At 38.7% G+C, this 24,923-nt stretch overlaps 1 protein-coding gene across 2 annotated transcripts; it reads right to left on the bottom strand.

Moving 5' to 3' along the window:
• Positions 1 to 989: 989 nt before the first annotated feature.
• ntn5 (netrin 5) lies at positions 990 to 23,615 on the bottom strand. Of its 2 annotated transcripts, none has more exons than XM_081394339.1 (7): positions 23,267 to 23,615; positions 14,277 to 15,538; positions 12,421 to 12,609; positions 11,085 to 11,234; positions 8,214 to 8,267; positions 4,296 to 4,376; positions 990 to 2,885 (listed from the first exon to the last, which is right to left on the bottom strand). In XM_081394339.1, the coding sequence occupies exons 2-7, from the start codon at positions 15,523 to 15,525 to the stop codon at positions 2,176 to 2,178; spliced, it is 2,433 nt and encodes an 810-aa protein (XP_081250465.1). In that variant the 5' UTR covers positions 15,526 to 15,538; positions 23,267 to 23,615; the 3' UTR covers positions 990 to 2,175. The 2 variants fall into 2 exon arrangements, with proteins under 2 accessions (XP_081250465.1, XP_081250464.1); XM_081394338.1 differs by having other exon boundaries at positions 992 to 2,885; positions 14,175 to 15,538; positions 23,267 to 23,612.
• Between the last annotated feature and the right edge of the window lie 1,308 nt (positions 23,616 to 24,923).

The raw sequence follows: 24,923 nt of genomic DNA on the forward strand, positions 1-24,923 counted from the left end.
AAAAAGATTACTTCAATCAAAGAAAACATTTTCAATCAAAAAAAAAGTGTTCAAGTGCAATTTTTTGAATCTCAAATATTTTTTTGCATTCAAAAACATTTTTTCTATGATTGAAAAGGTTTATTTTTTGATTGAAGTGATTTTTTTATTGAAAATATGTTTTGTTTGTTTGAAGCAACTTCTTTTTTGATTGAATTATAAAGACACAAATGTCCTACCCATAATATGGCCCAAACACAAAACAACAATACTTCAATCAAAAAAGTTGCTTCAAACAAAAAAACCTTCACTTCTATCAAAAAAAACATTTTCAAGCAAAAAAAAAATAGTGTTCAAATGCATTTTTTTGAGTCTCAAATATATTTTTGCATTCAAACACTTTTTTTCTTTGATTGAAACGGGTTTTTTTGATTGAAAATATATTTTTTGATTGAAGCAACCTTTTTTTTTGATTGAATAATAAAGACACAAATCTACCTCCATAGTATTAGGGCACGAGAGTTAGCGAGAAAGACTTCCTGCAATATTGTTCTCAAAACAAGGCAAGCAGAGGGCAGTTTGCCCTTCAAGCTGTGGGAGATTTTACACTAAATTAACTCGTCAGTCAGCAGCCAGGGAGGAAGACTGGAAACAGGTGTTTCCTTCGCAAACATAGCAGGTGCATTATTGCTCGCTTTTACGGTCTTTCGCCATTTGTCTTTCCCCTTTCAGTCTCATGCATGAACTATACTTCATTGTGTGTCATATGAACATGTGTGTATGTATGTTTTTTTTTGTCTTTTCCTCTCCCTTTCGTTCACTTTTTTCACTGATTTTGTACCTTCTGTTTCTTAAAATGAATTTATTTAAATGGAAATTGAATAAACATTACTAGTCGTTAACAATATTTATTATGAGGTAGAGCGTTAAGTTAATCAGAAAAAAGTTGTCACATTTGATGCACAAATATTTTTAACATTTACATATTGTATGATAGTTTAAAATATTCACAAGTAATAAGACTTAAAGGGATAGTTCACCCAAAAATAAAAATTCTGTCATATTTTACTCTCCTTCAAATTGTTCCAAACCTGTATGAATTTCTTTATTCTGCTGAACACAAAAGAAGATATTTTGAAGAATATGGATAACCAAACAGTTGATGTAACCCATTGACTTTCATCGTCATGGGGGGGAAATACAATGGAAGTCAATGGGGCCCATCAACTGTATGGTTATCCATATTCTTCTAAATATCTTCTTTTGTGTTCAGCAGGAGAAAGAAATTCATAGAGGTTTTGAACAATTTGAGAGAGTAAATGACAGGATTTCAATTTTTGGGTGAACTATCCATTTAAAAAGGCACCATATTAACAATCTGTTGTATACAGCCTGAATTCATTGAGATAAAAAAAACAAAAACAAAAACATTTGCACTTTATTTTACAGTAAGTGTCCTTACGTGAGAAAATACTGGGTAAATAAGGTAACAACATTGGTTAGGATTTGGGGTTGGTTCAGGGTTAATGCCTAGTTATTACCAAGTTATTGTAATTACTGTTATAAGTACGTCGTATGTACACGGGGAACATGACTGTAAAATAAAGTGGTACCAAAAAAAACCCTACTTTAATTACTGTGGGCACATAATCCGCACTGACATATTTTACATTTTACTCTCTTTAGCCACACTTAACATGTCTGTCAATGACCGAGACCAGATTGGGTAAGATTTGTCAGCTGCTGATCTGAAAACAATGTATCTCTTACAGTCCAACAATAAGAGTCTTACATGTTTGACTGTCAGACATAATAACTGTGGATCTTAGCGCAACACTGGATTGAACGAGGACGGCATTTAAGAAACAACTCAAGTGAGTAAAGCATGGTGATTTCCGTCTTTTAATAGTTGGATTAGACTCGTCTTTTCCTGATTGAAGGTGCAGAGCATGTGACATGAAGAAGAGCATGAAAAATACCTGCATGTTTTACAAACAGCTCTGTAATATAATGAATATGTAGGACAAAATACAAAAATACTGAGATACTCGCAGCAAAGCGTGCGAATATTCATTGGATTGAGTGGCTCTGGATAAGACACAGACAACCGAAATATCCCTCACCATGCATTTGTCTGAGCCAAAGCCCACTCCTTAACTTCCTTTTGTGTATTCCCGCTCATAATATCTCCCCGTTTCAGCCAGGTGACCACGTTGGACACGCTGTCGGATGGTACCGCTCGTGTTTGTTGTCCTGACTTGTCCTTGAATCACCTGAGAGAGGATCCTGGGTGTCCTGCAACACATGCTGTGTTTCCTGAAGGAAGGGTGGCGTGACGGTTTCATCCGTACGGTCCTCTTCAAGGTGTGTTACTGTGTGTTTTCCACGAGTCCCTCCTCGTGCGTGTGTGAGGTCTGATCCTCCGGATTGTGTGGTTAAATGAGACTGCTTATGTGCAGTGTGTGCATGTTTATGTGGTCTGTGTGGCTCAGACTGCAGTTTGTCGAGATGTGGGGGTGTGTATTCCTCGTATGAGTTCGGGTGAGAGTGTTTCTGCGCAGTGGTGTTTCCCTGTGGGCACTTTCCTCGGGTGTCCTGCCCGCGGAAGCCTCTTAATTTCGGGCTCCAGTGTTCCCTCCACTGCAAGGCCATCGTGGTGCGGTCTGCGACTAGTCGCCTCTCTTCGGGGACCCAGCTCCGGCCGCTTTCCTCCGAACCGATCAGGAGAAAGCTTCGGCCCATCTGAAGCGCGGGGCAGCCGCAGCTCAGATCCCGATCGGGAACCCAGAGGGCCTGAACGCCTCGCTTTACGTGCGAAGAGCCCGTGCGAAAAACAGACTGCACCAATATGGAAAACTGCCACCATGGACCAGAGCGTTCCTTACCTTTCACCTGCACCTTCAGCACTGGAACAAAAATATGACAGAAAACAGGGACAAGGATGTTAGACAACTTGACTAAAGAGGACTTTTGCCTTCGTTTGTATTCTGGACGCTAGTCAGAGCCAGTCTGCAGAATTTCAGCAATTGAAACACTTTATTTGATGGTCCACTTTAGACATTCTTCTAAATATAAGTAACTTTGCTGAAATGTATAGAGTCTAGAGTTAGCTTGAGCATGAGAAACTTCGGTCTTCAGTAGTTAGTGAGTGAAGTCGGTGCTAGTTTTTAGACTGTTTTTGTGTAACCTTAGTTTTTATTTTTGCTCATATCCACTGTTGTATGGACCTTTTGCACTTCCTTGCCTTTGAAAGCATTAAACTTCTTTTGGAACGACCTTTAAACGGATGCCTGGTGTGATTCTCCTTGTGACCGCTCGGGTCCCTATCACAGCTCCGCTTCTAAATTACAAGTGTGACACGTTCCTTTGCACAGTGTTAAAAGTGGGGTTTAGAACGACAGTGACCAGGTTTAAGAACAGTGTGTCAAGCCCAGTGTTTTCATTTGTCATGCATCTTCAAGCTTGTTTCTGCGTGATTTTGTTGTGTTCAAAACGACTTGAAAATCTGGTAGCATGTGATTCTCAGTCGTTTATTGTATGATGCCCAGTTTTTCTCTGTAACTATTTTTACAAAATCGGTAAGTGCCTAGTGTTTTAAAATCTGTTCAGATTTTAAGGGTTGTGTATTATATATTCCAGCCTAAAGGTTCTTCATCTAGCTTCTCATGCTTCAGTGATTTTTGAAAGAAAAGTAAATCTAGATATTTTTCACTATTTTTACATATAGTGACCCTGGATCACAAAACCAGCAATAAGTCGCACGGATATATTTGTGGCAATAGCCAACAATACATTGTTTGGGTCAAAATGATCGATTTTTCTTTTATGCCAAAAATCATTAGGATATTAAGTATAGATCATGTTCCATGAAGACATTTTGTAAATTTCCTACCATAAATATATATAAAAAAATATTTTTGTGAGTGAATGCTGCACAATCGTGAATATAAATGGACAACTTTAAAGGCGATTTTCTCAATGTTCCAATTTTTTTGCACCCTCAGATTCCAGATTTTAAGTTGTTATCTCAGCCAAATATTGTCCTAGCAAACCATACATCAACGGAAAGCTTATTTATCCAGCGTTCAGATGATGTATAAATCTAAATTTAAAGAAAATGGCTCATATCACTGGTTTTGTGGTCCAGGGTCACAAAATCGTGATTGTGTCTTAGTTGTGATTTACATATCTCACAGCTGTGACCTTGTTTCCCAAGTGACTTTATATCACATAGAGTGATTCATTTATTAATTTTACTTTCATTTTTTTTTTGTATTCTGAGGTGTAAACAAACTTCCTTAGTTAAGAGGACATACCATAGTCCTTGAGACAGTATGTCTCTAAATTCATTTTGACTCTTGCTTGGGAAGGTGGACAGTAAGAAAGACACTCCTCGCCTGCAGTGAGAGAAAGAGAGAGAGAGAGAAAGTTAATTACACACTTTTATTTAAACTTGCTTTCTTTTTTTATTAATGAAAGCAATAATGGACCATAAAAAGTCCAATGAAAAGGTGAAATCGCACTTATGAATTCAAAACTGGGAACATTTCGGAAAATATTGTAAATTGCAGTTTGTATAAACTAGACCACCTGTATCAATCTCTCCAAGAAGGGAAAGTGAAAGGCTGCTCTATCTCTCTATTCAAGAATTTAATAGAGCTCAGCGGTCCAGGAGTAAAAGGCAGTTCTGGAGTCTCCCGGGAGCTCGAGTTGGCCCGTCTACTCAGTGTAGATCACAGTAATGTGTGTGAAATCAATCAGCACTGCACTTTCTTAGATATTAGCAGCAGCTGCGGCAGGTATATATTACCATAATCATGGCAGACCTTACAATATTCTGTTGCTGTCAATGGTAAAACACGTTTTATTCAGAAGGAGAACGTTTTACTGTCTGCTGGTCCGCAGGCCAGGTTTCCAGATAGTATGGCACTGGAAAATACTTCACTCAGTCGACTTGAGACTCATACGAGAGGCTCTTGTATAAACAGCAGGAGCTCCTTTTGCAGTTTCAGAAAATTGTGACCGGTAGAGCTAATTCCAGGTTTATTTATTTATTTTATTTTTTTATGTAGGCTTGTTTCCGCCACTGAATAAAAAAATATTAAAAGGGTGATTCTGATCTTCCTTTGTGTATAGAAAACATGCATTGACACTTAGAATAAGAGATGATGCTAATATTTACTTATTTCTATAAATTCAGATTTATTTGGGGTTTATATTATGACTATGGTCATTATTGGTATACTATATATGATCTATATACTGTATTACCTCTATATACTATTTAACCTATATGATCACGTTTTGGAGCATTATCTCAATTATAGGTTAATTATAGGGATGTGACGTGAATGATTCCAATTGTGCATCTTGTTAAGGAGACACTATTGCTTTTCTAAATGATCTAATGCATCTAATGATCGAAATTTTTAATGGAGCCATAAAGCTATAGTGACACTATGAATAACAGTACTAGACTACATGCGGCTTGTGCATATGAACATGAACAGAACTGTGTTACACACCAAATGCTACAGCACAAAGCTAATCCACTAGGGGGCAGTAAATCACAATTAATATGCTCTATTATTATGCAGAAAACTGTATGCACCTTATTTTAATATAAATTTTGTTATTTGTTGTTGTTTGGCAATATTGTATGTATTATGACAATAAAGTACTTTAAATTGAACTTAAAAAAAAATGACAGTTTAGAGTCCTACTTTTTGTGATAAATTAAGTGTATCTGACCAGAAAGCTCAAAATAAAATGATTGTGTGTTTGCACATATATGAACTGTCAATAGATTTTTTTTCTGTAAGTAATCGTGATTAATCACACTTAACATTTTTAGTTTTTAATATATTTTTATATTGTAAGAAATTTTAAATCACACAATCTCCTAATAATGTAGATACAACACAAAGTCAGTATATTTTAAATATTCGTTTAATGGCATCGTTTTTATGAACGAATGCCATCACTGATTTCAATAATGATACTAATGTCTCTATTAAATGGATTTTTTTATATCAATTTAAGCCATTAATTATAGCGATTCAACATTAAAGTATAATTGAAAGCTTTTAACTTTAAAATTGATTAGGCTTTAAAATATATAACAACTTTTAATTTAAGTGAACTTAAAACAATCTTCACATAAACATACTGTAATGAAAGTCACATGTACAAAGATGTGATATCTTCAATATCAGGGCTCAACGCTAAGGATTTTTTTTCTATTGGCCCAGTCAGACCAGTTCAGATTTTTACTTGCTCTGCCAAAATGCACAAAAAAAAAGTTATGGTTTTTATGGTTTTTGACCCATGTAACCTTGTAAACAGTGCTTTAAGATTTTCAGATCTAACAGAAATATCTGCATAGATCTATGGTAGAATATATACAGAAATTGAGTAAAGTTATCAAACACTTCACAATCATTACTGCATAAATTATAAATTAAATAACCTTTGTAGCTTTGATAAGGATTAATCTATATTCAGTCAAGTGAGTGATTTTCTCTTTTTCTTTTGTTCTTTGATTATCCTTAATGACAGACAGTAGTGGGTTTATTAGGCTCCTGTCACTTTAAGACCTGATCTGACACGCCTCCTATTTTCTCACAGCTCTTTATGTTCATTTAGACTGTGCTTACAATGATACTCCACAAAACGGGCATTTTTGCGTAATTGTGTGTTTTCGTCCATTCAAGCTCTGTCTGAAGTGGCTTTTCTGTGCGCACGAGTGTGTGTGTGTGTGTGTGTGTGTGTGTCACACAGACAGGAGATTCACAGACACACACGCCTGTACTGCACTGTGCTCTCTTTTGTGTCTTATCGCGCTTGAATGGTTTGTTTGAGTATTTGCATGAATAAGAGCATAACACTAGCAAAAGGATGACGGTAAAAACGGATGCAGCGTTAGTTGTGTTAAGTAAGGGATAATCCACGTCTAGCTGTGCATTTAATGCACGACTTGGAGGCAAAGTGCATTCAAATTGTTATTGCACAGCTAGCCGTGGATTATCCTGCTTATACCATGGCCATTTGCCAGCATTGACCACTTAAAGCTGTTATTGATGTTTGCAGCGCAATATTTTACCGGAAGGGATAAAATTCTGGTTATTTTCGTCACTTACTGCTCCTAGATCTAGCATAAGATAAAATTTATTTGAATGAATGAATTATAGCATTTATTTGAATTAATTATTGAGAGAGAGAGAGAGATATGCATACCCATGTAGAATCCACACGTACCAGATGTGGGCCGGATCTGGGCCGAAACTATGTTGCTGTCTGGGGAAGCTATCCCTATGACTTAAATTACTTAAAAAAGGGCAATGTATCCCCCTCCATGCTGAGAAATATACGTGTGTGCCTATTTTTACAGTCTATGGTGTGTGCGCATCAATCAAAACAACGCATTAATATAGAACGGTGATTCAACTGACTTGGAACTACCTGTGCATTAAACGGTTTTATACCATGGGGCTGTTGAATGCTTGATTCTGATTGGTTGTCGAACGGTCTAAGGTGTGCAATTATTTTCAAAGTAGTTCCAGGCAGGTCTTGGCCACATTACAGGTCCATATCACTTTGCCAAATTATTTCAGTTATTTTAAAGGTCTTTACAGCCTACAGAACCAAATCCAACAACGATGCTGACTGAGCAAATAAATATAGTAAACAATAGCATAAAAACAACTAATTATTTCCAAGTTTTTTGACACAAAATTACTTTTTATTATGTAATATGCATTTATTAGTTATTATGGAAAAGCACATCGTTACTAGCTCTAAAATGACGTTTTTGAATTAGCAATGGAGGCTTGGTATGAGATGCGTAATAAATTAGTCCCACACAATGGCGTTTAAAATGACAAAACAACTGACAAACGTCTTGAAATACGTCATCTGAACAGTGTTTTGAGGTTTGGTAACCATAGTATAAGCGGAGTAATTGACTCCGGGCCGTTGAATTATTAGAAAAATAATGCACACCTGAGGTGTAACGCTTCGTGTCGTGGCCGCATTATTTTTCTAATAATTCAACAGCCTATCTTCAATTATTCCTTACTCATTGCACACCTTCCAGCCAATCAGAATCGAGTATTCAGACAGACCATGGTATAAATATTTTTAATGCGTTAAAGTGAAAAAATGTATCGCATGCTTAAACATTAATTTTGACAGCCCTAGATAGGTGCAGGTAAAATGGAAAAACAATTGCTTACCAATGCTGTACTGAGGCTGGTAAACTGGGGTGGGCGGCGCAACCTCCTGAATACCTGAACGGACAACAGACGGGCAGAAAGGGGGAAGAGGCTCTCATTAAATTACAGCAAGCAGTGACAAGTTTATTTGTGTGTCTTTCATTTTGTCCTCCCTCTTTTTCACACCTCCGCTGTGGGTGACCGGCTCTAATCCCTACGGTGGCTCATTAGGGCATACTTGCCATTTGTGAGTGTGTGAGGGAGAAAGGAGACGTGTGTGCTGTGACTGCAGTTCGCCTTGTTGTCTTTTAGTGCGTGTGGAATGCTTGTGTTAAAAAACAAGCATACGTTTGTCACAGTGAATGAGCCCAGACAATTTCGTGCATGTGTGTGGTCTTAAAGGTCAATAGGGCCACCTATCAGGACGCCCTCTGCCACACACGCATACATACGGCCCATGATAGGTCTGGAGCGCTGGGTCAACCATATATTACCCATGAGTTCTGTACTTCTGCCCATATCTCTGACACAACTGGGGCACTGACACCTTATCCTCCTCCTCCAACCCCCCAAACTCCCTCAGCAATAACTCATATCAAGCGTCAAACGCTTGATGCTTCAGATGCTTCACTCATTTTAGTGTTTTTAGCCTGGGAGGCATTTAGTAGGTCTGTGGGCGTAAGAGCTGGCATTGTGTTGCGAATGCAGACCCGAACAAATCCATTTGCTTTAAAAAAGGATGTAGTATGTTGATAGAGTTTAACATGGATGACACGAGACTTCCTGGTCACTGTTATCCAAAATAAAAACCCCACAAATCTTCACGTGCTAATAATATCTAATGTCTGGGTCACTTTCCCTGTGATATACGACGGCTGCGTTTCCTGCTCCTGGTCCGCTGGTGCTGGTTATGTTTTTAGCCGCGGCTCGCCTTTGGTGTTGGAAAGACGGGAGCTCACGCTATAAATATCCATGTTGAGACGTTCCATGTAGAACAACAAACAAGCTCTTCTATCACTGAGCCGTAACCCGTGAAGAATTATGCGTCTGTCATGCTGGGAGGGAAACGGGTCTGGTTGTGCAGCGCGACAGGTGCTGTTCGCAAAGACCATGTTAGCTTGCAGCGTTACGTGAACTCTGAGATATAAAAATGCAGAAATACACATCGGATTATCACTTACTAAGAGTGAAGTACCCAGAAATCCGGAAAGATGATTGCAATGTTGAAGAAAGCCAAGTGACACAACCTGAGAAATTTCAGGACTTTGTATGGAACTAGTTATTCACAGGAATGAGGGGAAGGTGTTAGAGTTTCAGAGAGCGGCTTCTCCTAAATCCTGCATAAACAAACAGTGGTTTGCAGAGTGACAATGATACTGACTTTGGAGTTTAAATAAATTAAGCTGGTTAATCGGGTCAAGGACAGACGGGGTGAAAAATAGCAAGAAAAAAAGAAACACGATAGACCTTAGTCAGGTTTGATGCCACATTGAATTTAATACGGATGAAAACGGGGCTGGCACACACTGCGTAAAGGTCCTTGATCATTTTTACAACTCACAACATTTATGGAGTTTTTGTCTACTGAAACCTGGCCACCTGATAGCGCCTGTATTCAGTGTCACATGACCCTTCAGAAATCATTCAAATGTGCCGATTTGGTAAATGTAGAAATGGGACAGGTAAACAGTTGTGCTGCGTGGAAACCATGATACTTTTTTTCATGATTCTTTGTGTTTTTAATTCTCTGTAACTTTTAACTTTTGTAACTGTAAACTTTACTCTCTTTTCCCTTTTTTTAATGCAAGCACTTTGGCCAACCAAGGTTGTTTTTAAATGTGCATTATAAATACATTGTATTGAATTGAATAGAAAGTTTCAAAGAACAGCATTCACGATAGTGTAGAAATACAATGATAGCATGTGTGATGTAGTACACACAAATAAAACTAAAAATGTAGTCAAATTTACAAAAATACAGAAATTGTTTTCTTTTAACTGAAAGCTGTCAAGTCGTAGGCCTATTATAATATGTTAATCAGACTTCATAGTGTGCATGCAAGACAGACCTGATGCACGACATGCATTTAAAGGCAGGGTAGGCGATTTGTTGTTGCTGGTTGAAAGTCTCTTCACATCACATCCTGATAGCAATCACTAAGTTAAGTGATCTAAATGTATTTAAATGTATGTCGTCTGTGGAAGGAGTAGGACCGTAAATGTTCGTCCAATCATTGCATTCAACGTATGTATTTCCATGCCTCCATGGACTCTTCTTGCGCAGACATCACACGTCATCAGTGCGTTTCATGCTATGCTAGACAGACGTCAGTCACCGAGCAGCACAACCGAAACAACATCCGACTTTTACAGTTCTTCGTGATCCAAAACAACGAGCTTATACTGCGTTCACACCATTTGGAAGAGATGGAAACCCGTGATGTTACACTCGGAGTGGTTCGTGACTCGAATTTATGCATTTAAATGGCAACACTTATCAACGCCGAAATGAATCTGCAGCAGTCAGGTGATACAGGTCAGAGCTCTTTAAGTTATGTTCATTATTATTGCAATGTTATGTTTTGTGCTTTGAGACATGAGGTACAATGCAATACAGAAATCAAAGCAGCTTTACAGTGATAACAGGAAAATAATGCAACAAAGTTTGTTTCGGCTGTACTCCAGATCTAGAAGAAAATAGCGTCAAAAAAGTTATTAATTCAGTTCATGTAACCCGCTCTATAATAGTGTCATTCATGCATGCAGATCAATAATATTGTTGAAAATTAAGATACAGTATATCATTACTAAACACAGCCATTGTTATGGCCGGCAACTTTAGTTATATTACAGAATACAATCGAAATGAGTAGCGCAAGGTGTGATACTTACGGATACATGGCCGGAGTGGGGAATGGCCTTGCTTGTACCCGGGAGCACATCGGTTACACCTCTGTCCTGTGACTCCTTCTCTACACAAACACTGTCCTGTGGACTGGTTACACCAGCGGCCCACTGCACCCAGGGGATGGCACTGGCATGCTGAGAGCGACAAGTACAAATGGAAAGGATGAAAGTGAAGAACGAGATTGGGATTTTTAAAGGGATAGTTCACCTAAAAATGTCTGTCATCATTTACTCACCCTCAACTTGTTCCAAACCTGAATGAGATATTTTGAAGAATATGGGTAACCAAACAGTTGATGGGACCCATTGGCCTCCATAGTATTTTTTTCCCCCGTATTATGGAAGTCAATGGGTCCCATAAACTGTTTGGTTACCCATATTCTTCAAAATATCTTCTTTTGTGTTCAGCAGAAGAAAGAAATGTATACACGTTTGGAACAAATTTGTGGAGTTAGAATTTTCATTTTTGGGTGAACTATCCCTTTAAAAGAACTGAAAAGAGGACAGTAATGTAGCAAGAAGACGACTTGAGTGCAGGAAAAAAATGTGTTAGGAAGAGAGAAGGGAATTATCATAAGACTAAGGGTATTATTGTAAGACTAAACATCTGAAGGGAAATGACGAGTAATACTACACAGAACAAGGCATCTGTGGTTTGTGTCTTCAGTTGTAATTCAAGTCTCATTGACCCCTGAGCAACATTTTCCCCCGTAAAACATATGTGTGATGGCTGGGAGACTATTGAGAGGAAAGATCTGCTTCTCTGCTTCTGCTCAACCCTTTTTCATCCAAACAAAGCTCCAACTGTCCTACAAACATTTATATATGCTTAAAAAGTCAGGTCTGTTTTAACATTAACACATTCTAAATCTTTCAGTTCCCAAATTTTTAAGATAATTCTATCACTCAATTCAAATATTTAGGTGTTAGCAGAGGCTTTATGGTATTTCCAGGACATAATGTAGAGTTTGTATACATCTTACAAAGTTGCGCACTAAATTACAAGTAAACATTGATGTATGATATGTATGCAGAGTATATTGGGACATTGACTAAAATGCACTGTGAGCGTGCCATAGACATGAGAGCAGTCAAAGGGCAAGTGTCAGTGCACATACCATCACTCATAGTGTAGCCATAACATAGACACAGACTATGCTGCCTTTCACAATTCACACACCTCAGACCCCACAGATGGCAAAGCCCCCCAAAAAAACATGCTTTTTTCATTTGTTGAACTGTAAGAATGATTCACTCACTGACATACCAGCTTAAACATGATTTCCACACAAAACACACTGACAAATCAATTGTTACTGACGTTGGCAGGCCTTGCGGTGGCTGAGAGGTTTGGTGTGGTCACGCATGTATCCGTTCTGGCAGAACTGGCAGTGGCGTCCCGTTGTGTGGTGCCGACACTTCAAGCAAATGCCTCCACTGACTCGACCAGACTGCTGATACACGGCCATACTGAACCTACACTTAGTAGAGTGACCATTACATTCACATGCTGGAAGAGAAAGAAACAGAAGAAAGATGAGGGCAGGTTGAGGATTGAATAATCCTCACGTTTATTTGAGAAACAATACCGTATATACACATTTAGATCGTATCTTTCCTTTTTCTTACTGCGCTTACAGATTTTTTTTTACTTAAATAAAATAAAATATACTCCTATTAAAGATTCTCTGACACCTCCTAGGCTGCATCCAAAATCGCATACTCTCTTGAATAGGTACTTATTTCGAATAAAGTACTAAAAAAAGTATGTTCTACATAGTATGAATGTAATTCGGACGTACTACCAAAGCCACTTGAAGGCAAGCCTGCAACCTTAGATGATATAAATCATTACAGTATTGCCTGTCGTCTGCTAACGCTCCGGTAGACAGGGAAGGAGACCAGAGGCCGTTTTTTTAAAGGATGTCAATGGAGGAGAGGCTTCACTACAAAATCACTCCGAAACATTCAAATCTGAGTTCGCTCTGCCGCTGACCCTGCAGTTATTGGTATGAAACAGCTTCACAAACAGCCTTTTCAACCACACAGTTTTGTTATTTCTGTGTTGTCAAATATTCATATTATCACTCAAGCACTGGGATAAAATTTATAGTTCGGATATAAACACTGATGTCTACGGTAGCGATCAAAATAGAGCAAATCACCTTTTGAAAGTGACTTGGGGCTTCAAATAACGATTGTATTGATTACATCACTTGTCCGGTATGACAAGTGACTGTTAAAAAATGTATTTGTCATTGAATCATTCATTCGAGAGTTTCATTCAAAAACGCTGATTCATCCAGTAATGAAACAAGTTGAAGCATTAATGAGTGAGTCATTGAATCATTCACTCAGAACCGTTTTTAAAATGCTTCATTCAGTTTGATTAAACATTTTAAGTAAACTGCAGCAATTCACATCTTGTCAGAACCTCTAATAAATTACATATTATTTTTAGTTATCTGTTGAGAATCGTGGAAGAATCGCGATCTCTGTTTGAAAACAAAAAAAATGTGATTCTCTGTTTAACCAGAATCGTGCATTTCTACTGTGAATTTGGACATACGATACGACACTTGTCACATACTGTTTTTAGCCTACTATATAGTAGGGAAGTATGCGATTTAGGACGCAGCCTTAATACGTGGCACTGCTAATTACCCAGCATGCATTGCGACTGGAGTCAAATCAGAGTGAGTTTGATCTAATTACTCACCAGGATTGTAAAATATAGATGAATGTCATCAATCTAATCATCCAAAGTAAAATAAAAGGTGTTGGATGTTATAACATTTTATGAAGTATAGCTAATCATGTAAATTAATCTAAGGATTTTCGCTGTTTACACTGGTAAATAAAAAAAAAATTATTAATGCTGTTTTTTTTTACAGTGGATTTTAAATGATCATAATACAGATGTTAACATGTTTTATATGATATTGTATGGAAAATAATATGCCATACATCATTTTTTCCCAAAAGTAATAAGCAGTGAATTATTCTAAATCGTATATTTATAAATGGACATTTAAGCACAGACAGACCACCGGACACACACAGGCTTAAACTCACGGACGCACGGGTGTGGTTGGCTGGGTGTGGCCCGTTGCCATGGGCGATCATAAAAAAATTGCTCACATACGTCACAGTCCGGCCCAGATGTGTGATGCTCACATTGACACACGGCACGCCCCTGGTTGTCACGGCGACAGCGAGAGGCGTGGCCATTGCACTTGCACCTGCCTCCCACCTGCAGGTCGGAAAGGGCGAGAGGGGGTTTCGGTGGGGCATAAAGAGAAGATGGGACGAGGTGCTGCGAGACTTTTTTTCTCGATTTAGAGCGGGACTTCCCTCTCCCTCCATTGTTTCTCCTTCTCCTCAACTCTCGCCCTTTGGAGCCCTGTTGCGGGATATTTAGGGACCAATCACACGTCCCATCCTGGCATGGCTTGAAACCGTCCTTCTTACGGCCCCTTCCCACTCTACCTTGAGATCCCATCTCCTTTTGCGTTACATTGTGACCACTTTGCTGCACGTTGCTTTTATTCCTAATTCTTTGTGTCGAAGTCTGTTTTTCTCGACCATTTCCCCAAATTTCAGATGTCTTAACACCAGTGTTTTTCTCGCCAAACCTCAGGACTTTATCTCCCCTTTCTCTCCATCTAAACGCACCACCCACTTCATTCAGTTTCTCTTCTCCTTTTTGCATTTTGTCCAACGATTGATGAAACACTATCTTTATGTCTGTTGCAGTCACCCAGTCTTGGAGCCCTGGGCTATAGTCAAAATCCGACGAGGAAGGACGTCCATCCAAAGTCGAGAAGGCCAGCATAACATTTCCACGATGCTTCTGCAATGGTCTGGGATCTGAACACAGCGGCTCCGTCTCCTGGTGCTTCGTCAGAGCGATAGATTGTGCGGGACGTCCGAACTCGCCCATGCAATCGCTTGAATAAAACTGTAGAGGGCGCCAGCTCCGGCCGAAGTCCATTGACTTCAAGATGGAGATGGAGTAGGACTCCATCGACTCCACCTGTTGACAAAACTGAAGACTAATGTAAGTGACTTCAAAGCGTCTTCCCAGGGGAACCGTCAAAGTCCAATCCCCACCAGCCGAGGCTTCGGCGGCCGTCCAGCACGTTAGATTGTGGGGGTTATGAAGGTCTGTTAAAGCGCTGATGTTCGTCTTGGGTCCTTGCTGGAGGTCCTCCATCGTCACAGGCATCCCGTAGGCCGTGTTGATGAACTCAGACAGGCAGTGGCGCGGACGCCCGTCCAGGTGGTGGCAGGGGTCATGAGGAGAGGTCCAGCTGAGAGGAGATTGAGAAAGTAGAGGAGAAAGATGGGAGAGGGGGAAGAGGGTGAAGAGGAAAAGAGGGAGGAAGGAGAGTGTCTGGAAAGGAGGGGAGTGATATCTGGTCATGGTGTCATCAAGCCTGTAACAACGGGGAAGGAGGAAAAAGAAAGATGAAGACATTTATAAGAGGTCAGGATACTGATGGGTTTACATGACATTTGAGTGAAGCGATATGGATTTTCTCAAACATCCCAGCTCACGACACTCATTCTAGCTTCTAGGTCGACCATTTTACACACATAATCCAGCCAATCAGAGACCTTTGTCAGTAGGAGGCCTCGCTTTATCTGGCCTGTGTCAATGCGTCTTAACGTAATGCTTTTCAATATATATTCATCTTGACATTTTCAACCCTGTAAAGAAGGAACAGAGGCAATCGAGTGTATAAACATGGAGAGATTGCAAGAGATGACATAGAGCATGTGGCGCAGCTGCTCCAACCCCTTTCTCATTTATCATATTTATGGCTTTCCACTCTTTTAATCTAAACCTGCCCAATGCAGAAGGGGAATTAACAGTGGAGATCGGAAGAAGCAGGATAGAGGGAACTAAAGGATTATTTTTACCTTAAGCACATGGCCAGAGAACCACTTTCGAATCAATGGTTTTCTACAAAGAAAAGGCAACCTGATCCCGTTTTTTACCTTTATTTTCAGTGCAATGAACTCACTTAAGAATTTTGTTCCTTTGTTCACTTGCCATAGAGTAAAAATGAAATTCAATATAACTATAACTAAAATGGTTTTTCATTTCTGGCATCTTTTGCAGATTATTTGGCCATGTTTCTTGCAGACAGGCCCATCACATCTCACAAAAAAATGTTTTTTACACCACTTCCTTATTTAGCCAATGTCTTTCAAAAGTTTGGCCAGACCTACACATATTGTGGTCTTTTAGGGGCTGTTTACACGCCACCATTTTCAACTAAAAACGGAAAATCTTTTAATGCTTTCTGGCCGTTCAGTTTCATTTTCAGGGCCAGAAAACACAAACTTTTGAAAAAGGTTTTCAAAGTGCAAGTTTTTGAAAGCGAAACCATTATCGTCTCTGTGTTTTTGCTGCTCAAGATACTGAGTTTATTAATGCTTCTCCAGCAAAGTGTTGGTTTACGACTACGACCGGTGGAGATGCATTACTTAACGCCAGATTCTAACATCGCCATCTACTGGCCAGACATGCGAAATACAGTGTTTTTAGTCGTTTTCGCGAATCCGTGAGAACGGAGATCGTTTCGACAGTGTTGTCGACTGTTCACTAAACTTAAAAAAAAAAAAAACGCAAAGGAAAAAGTGTTGTCGTGTAAACACACCCTTAAATAGCGAGAAACTTTAAAACAGGTGTGTCAAAACTATGGCTGAGTAGTGCATGTATGAAAATGTTTTTGGTAAAGATGGAAAATCCTGTGGTACAGTGACCCTTAAATAGATTGAAATTGTTACGAAACACGAAAAATTTCAATTGACACAATCACAAACCAAAATGTAGGAATTAAATATAAATATTGGCAAAAAAGAGTGTATTATTATTATTTTGACAAAAAATATAATAAAATAGTATTTTGACAAAATAAAACTCCATGGTCAAAATTCCTTAGGAAATGCATGTTTGTCTTTATGGACACAAAATGTAAACTGTGGTCGAAATCACATACAACATATATGAGGAATGCATAGATTACGCTTTTTATTGAAAACACATTTCATAAATCACACCCGATTGGTTCAGTTTGACCCCTTTATGCATTCTAGTGTTAATACGCCACTTTAGGGTTCCCATCTATTCCAGGACTCAATGTTTGATTTGTCACCCCAGTCTGTAATCCTGAACCCCGACTATAAATCCCAAATAATTAACTTGAGGCTAAAGAAATTAATTCTCGCTCTGTGTGTGGGACAGAGAGAAAGATTATGAGAGAAAGTGAGAAGGACAGAGAAATGAGGGGATCTGCGCTAAGATTAGAAGATAAAATAGTGGCAGATTTATAGAATGAATGTGAGAAATGCGTGTTCGACTTGAGCCACTTCCTTTGGCAAGACGGCGTATAAGCCTGTACCCGCCTGGCCCTCGGTAATGAATCTCTGTCTTCTTGGCCCGATGATGGAGTGTGTTTATTTATCTGATGAGAATCTACACCAGAACTCTCGCCTGCAGACATGAGAAACAATGCGCTCACTTATCCTTAGACAGAGTGATGTACAGCCCTGACAACTTGTGGCTTTAAAAACAGGCCGGCAGATGGGTTGCATTTGAGAGCTAACACCCTTCGCTTCCAATGAAACGCACTGTAAAATCCTCAGTGTTCGGTCTGTGCCTCATATGATCAGTTGTTAACTGTTAGAAGTGTGTCTTGTTATGAACACTTTTGAACTGTTCCCTCAGCTATTCTCACCTGCCTTCAAAGTTCTGAAAATATTCCTAAGTGCTGATGATTGATGACGTCCTAACAAGCGTTTGACATCGAAAGCGAAGTCAGCAGGGATGCATAAACGTCCCGGTAGGAGAGGGGAACACTGAGAGATTCACGAGAGGAGCCACTGGCTCAATCAGCTCATAGGCTGAAATATGAGGACCCGCTGAGGGACATGAAGGTCAAAGAACGCGCACTAAGAGGGAAAACCACCACACTTTCTTATCTATTGTTCGTTGGGTTTTTATACGTTTTAATTTAAGTTTTAGTTTAAGCATTTTTGCTCTGAAAAATCGCCTCTACAACGCGAGGTTAATGAGCGTCCAGCTGCGGGACAGTCCAGCGCTCTTACCCACCGTGGCACATTCCCAGGGTCATTCCTCACATGTTGAGACGTGCCCCGGGGGAAAACTGAGAACACTGTGAAAACCCCTTCCGCATTAATTGATCGCCTGATTAATTGAATCTCCGGTTTCAGAGAGGCGGTGAAGTTTCTGAGGGCGATGCGTAAGACTGTAAGTTGGGAAAGTGATGAGGGTGTGGAGATATTCACGGCTGTCGGGTCTCGGGAAAGGAGGGTTTGATACACTCTTAGCGTGATTTGTGTTATGTCCCTGACTTCGTTGCACCTCTAATTAAACATAGCTCATTACACATAGCTTGATGGATTGAAGTTTAACCAATGTGTTTATTGAGCTCGTAAGGACAAATTCAGACTTGTTCAGTTTCTAGGCTTCAGTCTACTGCAGCACGTATGTATTACCCTGGATACAGTTTCCACAATTTACCATAAATTCACACCCAGCGTAGTGTGAGAGCTGCTAAGTGTCCTTTCCTGTTCTCCAGAAGTTAGCTTTGAAAACGATCGGGGGCGCTTCTTCATAAGTTATCACAAAGTCAAAAAGAAATGACCAGATCAGCTTTGTTTGTGCTCGAGCCAACAAGATGAGGCCCAAGTGTTGACTGAAGGCCTACTTATACTTGGGGATAGGTCACAAATATACTTGCCAAAATATATTTCATCAAGCTAATGTAAAATTTGCTCACAGGCACAAAAATAATTGGACTGAAAAATTGTTTACTCTGAATTTACTGGACTTTTAACCACGTTTGAGCAGAAAGAATAACTGATGACATATTTGCAAAAGTTCGGTTTACTTATTTAGATTTAAAATGAACTTATGCGTATACTTCTCAAACGTTTTCTCAACGTTTTGTCCACTTAAATTAGTAGGCTAAAGGAAATTTACTTAATCCTAAAATGAACGGATTAAGTAAATTTCCGTTCGCCTAGTAATTTAAGTGGACAAAATGTTGAGAAAACACTGACTCGACCAATGACGTGAGTTGGGGGTGTGGTTAGGCTATATGTTTAATTGATGTCTGATTGAAAAGCGATTTTCTTCCGCACTTACTTTCGGTGGCTAAGAAATTTCTGCATAGAAATTACAACTTCAGAATCCAAAAGGATTCTACATAGAAATTTCTTAGCCACCGTGACCGAAAGTAAGTGCTTTTCAATCAGACATTGATTGATTTATGACCACACCCCCAGCTCACGCCATTGGTCGAGTCAGTGTTGTCGTCAAAACAAATAGAGTGATTTTCATATTGGAACAGTGTTTATAATTTTCAAGAAAATGCGAATGGCTTACTTAGTTGTCTCTGCATCTTGAGGTGAGATTTTACTATTTTATATTATATAAAATTATATAAAAACATGTTTTACATTGTTTTGACTTATAAATAAAAGTTGAAAATCGCTTATTTTGATAAGTAACACAAGATTCAGTAAAGTTATACAAGAAGTCAGTTTAATGTAATTTAAGTTGCAATGACTTAAACATCCAAGCTGATTGCACTTAAATTTAAGGCAGCAATTATTTTTCCGGTGAGGAACAAGTTACTTTGACACGTCTATGGTATTCTTTTCAAGCTCTTTACAACAGAGATCGAATTAAGTTAGCTAGAAGAATACATGACTGACAAATACATAAAAACTTTGTGACAAAAACAAGAATAGGAATTAAGCCTATGTCATGAAATAAAAACAAAAAAATACATAAAATCACCATATTTGCAATAAAAGCCAATGATTTAGAATGTGATAGAAAGGCTCCTTTTTTTTCTCCCTGAAATATGATTTTGCACACATTTGGCAGGACTCGGATCTATTCTTAGGAGAGCTGGATACCTGTCAGTTCCCGCGCTCGCAGGGCTCCTCTTAAATTCATCTTAACCCTTGGGTATGATGTCGGACAGATGAGAAAGATTTGGCCTGCTTAACACATTTGATCGTTCTTCCTCATGGACGACAGCCAGCCAAGGTTGTACTGAATCCTTGACAAGCGATCCCCGAGATAGGCCTATACGCGTGGGATCCATGTCCTTGAAATGGACCGGTTTAAAATTGTGTGATTTATTACTGTCCATCATTAATTAATCAATCACTGTCTGTCTGTTCGTTTTTCCCAGAAGAATAGCAACAACAAGAACACAATGCACATTCTCTTGCTCTTCCAAACACCTGACAGAGTTGTAAGAGGGAGATCCAAGCTCGCTTTCTCTCATGCCACACACACACACGTTGTGTTTCCAAGTTTTATGGGGACTTTCCATAAACATAATGATTTTTATACTGTATAAACTGTATATTATATCCCCTTACGCTAACCCAACCACTTTTTGCATCTTTACATTTTCAAAAAAACATCACAACATATAAAAATATAAGCTGTTTTCCTCATGCGGACCAAAAAACGCCCCCACAAGGACCAGGATTTCGGATATTGCTATCTTTGTGGGGACACTTTGTGCCCATAATGTAGTTACCAGGCCACACACACACACACATACACACACACCTGTTTAGCAATGTAGCAGCTGTCAGTAACACCTCTGCTAGCTTCCGGTTAATTACAAATGACCCTCTTACATAAAATTAAAGATGTTGCAAAGTATAGAAGCATTGCTCTTGAAGTAATATAAGAACATATCGAGCACTAACATCCTTCAGCACAAATATAATCACACACAGCTCTGGGAACCTGATGCACAACCAAAGCATGTTACAAGGGAAAAAAAACACCCCGAAACATCGAAGGAGAGGAAAAAGAAGTGTTTTGTGAAGTCTTATTCAAGCAGCCAAGCCATATGTAACCTTTTGTGCTTTGAAGTTTACATAAGAATATTCATAGTGCGCTTATGTCAACTTTAACATATGCTTAATCGGTCCAAGCAAGGATACCTCATGTTTGAATGGGAAAACACATGCAGTAGAGCTACATTAGACAGCGGCACAGGGAGAGAAAGAAGGGAAAATGAGAGACCAATCTCTCTCTTTCTCTCTCTCTCTCTCTCTCTCTCTCTCTCTCTCCCACGCTTTGTGCCCTGGCAGTGAAATCATGAAATCTCCCTGCAGGTTTCGTCTCAATGTTGAAAAACAGATGCACATGAAATCGCCGTCCGTGATTCCATCCTCCAGTTATGCCAAGCACAACATTCCATGATGAACCTAGGGTGGAACAATTAGCAAAGGGGGTTTCACCCCATTTATCCTTAATTAAACGTTCAAAATAAAGATTAACCATGTGTTTTAGAAGATGCACCAGATGCATCATCCTGTCGAGTATGCTGTCAGGTGGTCTTTCCACTCAAATTCAGATCATCCTATATATATATATATATAAAAAAAGATAGCTGATCTTTGCAGGCCTATCAAGATTTCCTCCCAATTCTATATATTTCACTGTAATCTGTGTTTGAATTGTGCAATGAGATTTAAATCACATAGGATGTGAACTAAGGCGAACCCTATAATGATCATTTAATGAAAAATTCAGTTTTATGGAGCTATAATTACAACCATTCGTGTTTATCAGCTGACCCGACATATGTCACAGAATAACGAGGCACGAAGTGCGCCCGCAGAACAGGGAACGGAAATTGCATTTTTACTCAAATATAACGGTTTCGCAGCTGGCCACCTACATGGCCTTAAGCTGTTATTATTATTATTATTATTATTTTACCTCGTTGTATTGCAAGTGACTCTAACTGATTGTGTCCCATTATATGCATTTTAATCAGCCTAGGCTATTTAAAATTAATTATGGACTTTCTAAATTAGTTTTGCATCATTACATTTGATAATTTTGCACCTTATTAAGAAATAAAACACCATATGAATAACATCATTTGTCGTCTTTATAAAATGCCAGATTTGAACGTTTTGCTACTTGAACTGCGCGCGCGATTCTGGAAAATACTACAGCCTGAAATCTACCCTGTATATATTTTTATAATTAAACAACGGTTATAATGAAAACAACATTATTCTTAACATGCAAGGGAATGTGAAAGAATATATTCCTTAACTTAGCCTAACCTAAATACTGTTTCAGGATTGTTTGACAAGATTAGCGGTGTGTGCGTAGACGAATGGTCTCATTATCCTTAAATTACGCGTAGCCTTCCGGCAGAACAATTTTGTACAATTCACAGATCATCCAACCCATCCGCAACTGACAGCTACAGGTTCCCGAGTCCTATCACGATCAATCACGTAGTTTCATAGGCCTGTGTTTAACATCGCTTTATGTTTAAGTAGGCCTATATATTGAGTCATGATAGCGCTTAAAAGAAAAAAGTTATTAGAATGTAGGCTTTATGAAGACCCGATAAGCAATATTTACCAATAGGCTAGCTAATAATAATAATACAGAAATAAAATATTTGTTTATTTATTTACAAATGGTTTGCTTTATTGGGCTAAATATTAAAATAGACCTAGGCATTTTAATATGTAAAACTGTTTATATAGGCTATAGTTACCTTCTTTTTTTTTTTTCTTTTTTTTTAACAGGACAACAACAATTTGCTATGTGGAATACGGATAAGCCTTGGGGGAAATAAAAAGGTAAGCAACATGCAAAATCTTTTTTATTTAAATTTTTTTATTAGCCATAGGCTACGTTTTATATTTTACGGGAAGAAACTGATAAAAAATAATATAAAATGATGTGTAAAATAAATGATCTGTCTGAATACTGTGATAGAGCCTAAAACTAAATCCCTGCTAGATGTTGCAAGAAAAGAAAAAAAAGAAAAGAAAAAACTCGCTATGCCCCATGCATGCACACAGCATGTAGGCTATCTACAATTTATTTTGATTTGAAAAATCCAACGAAAAAAATCGGCATGTGATTTTTTTTTTTTTTTTTTTTTTTAAAGAACAAATTTTACTTTAGCACTATCCCCGGTTAAGACTAATCAACAGCTCAGTGTGTTAGTCTAAATTTAAATCTCTTGTCAGCAGTCCTGAACAAGCCGGTTTTAATTTAGCTCCAGAAGCGGAGACTGAAAAGGTGCACATGCACGAGCAAAACTGAGTTTACCTACCATGTGCGTGTCAATGCGGGTTACCAGTGTATCCGCGTCCTGGCTGATCAATAAGAGCACGACAAGTGGACAGATCTTCTCGGAGCAGCGCGTTCAGTCAGCAGGGTTACGTATCACCCTGACGTCAACTCCTACACACACACACACACACACACACACACACACACGGAATGCCATGCATTAACCACTTTAAGTATATATATGCACAAACTTTCTTGGTTTTCTCACTCTTCAGCTAAGTAAATATCACCCAAGGCAATTTTGGTTCTGCCCCGTGATCTTGAACTTGCACTCTTGCGGGCGTCAATTCAAAGTTCAATGCGCAATTGAAACACCACTTTGGGTAACCCCTGCAGGAACGAGGCGCTCCCTCTCTGGAGAGGATCTAAAGCTGACACATATGGAAATAGTGAGTGAGGGTGAGGCAAGGGGAGAGAGTGAAAAAAGAACAACTGAATTAAAAGGGAAACAAAAGAAACTCCCAGAGCGGTCCCATAAAACTGATTGATGACTTCCCTGGAGGACTGTTTCCCAGGTGTATGGATGTGTGTGTGTGTGTGTACCCATGCTACAGAGCATGCGGTTTTAAGGTTTGATGTTTTTGGATGCTTGTCAAGTACAACAACACTTTATTGAGGGATGAACTGGTACAATTGAGCATATCGCATATTCTTGGCATTCTTTCACCACACAGATCAGTTTGACTGGGGAACTACAACACACAAACGTGTCTGCTGGATCTATTACACCATGTGAGATTGAAAGCAGGCTGGAGAAGGTCCAGAGTGTTGGAGAGAAGTGCAAATGTCACCAAAAAGAGGTGAGAGCTACTGTGGTCGGACTGCAAAACAGCTCAGAAAATACATATTACAATGGCACTTCATTTGTCAGTGTTATCAAGTTTTGGGTTTCATTTATTTTTCAAAGTAAAAAAAAGTAGGCTATTAGCCTTTGATTGCAATTAGAGGTTCTGTAACCTCTTTAAATATTAAAACCAGCTTTAGTCATTTATCACTGAGTTTTTTCTCCTTCATCTTTTGTTGTCTAAACTCGTCTCGTTTCCACTCATTTCATCCTTAATTAGGTTTCATGTATTTGATGATGCAAACAGTGCAAACTGTGTTTGATTTTCAAACAGCTGCTCGTGAGAGCTTTGTTTTTCCTGGAGACGAGAGGAAGTCAGAATCCTTGGCATCATTTCTGTTTTGATTTCAGATGAAACACGTCATAATTAATTCCATGGATACACATTTCATAAATGTTTGGATCGACTATCACATAGAATAACATTCAACATTTGAGGGGTAACGGTGCCAGAAAAATATATAGTTTAATATACGATGGCAGAAATTAAACCAAATTAAAATAGATGTCGAAACCTTAAAATCACATTTGTAAATGTTTCCTCTGGTTGTACAGTCCAGAGAATATTTATTGTAGTAGTATGTTGAATAAAGAATTTTCACAAGTTCAAATTACTAGGCTATTTGAATTTATATTTTTGTGGAAATCAAATTAATGATTAGTTATCCCCAGGTTATTATTCTAAATAATGTGCAGGCCAGCAGAATGGTTTCTTTTCAAAACTATATTTTAGTACAGAGTGCTATTGGTATTCAATGCATGCATTAAAGGCAAATGTTCAAACTGACATTGA

Source organism: Scardinius erythrophthalmus (genome assembly GCF_964197995.2).
Source record: "Scardinius erythrophthalmus genome assembly, chromosome: 2".
Classification (NCBI taxonomy): Eukaryota; Metazoa; Chordata; class Actinopteri; order Cypriniformes; family Leuciscidae; genus Scardinius; species Scardinius erythrophthalmus.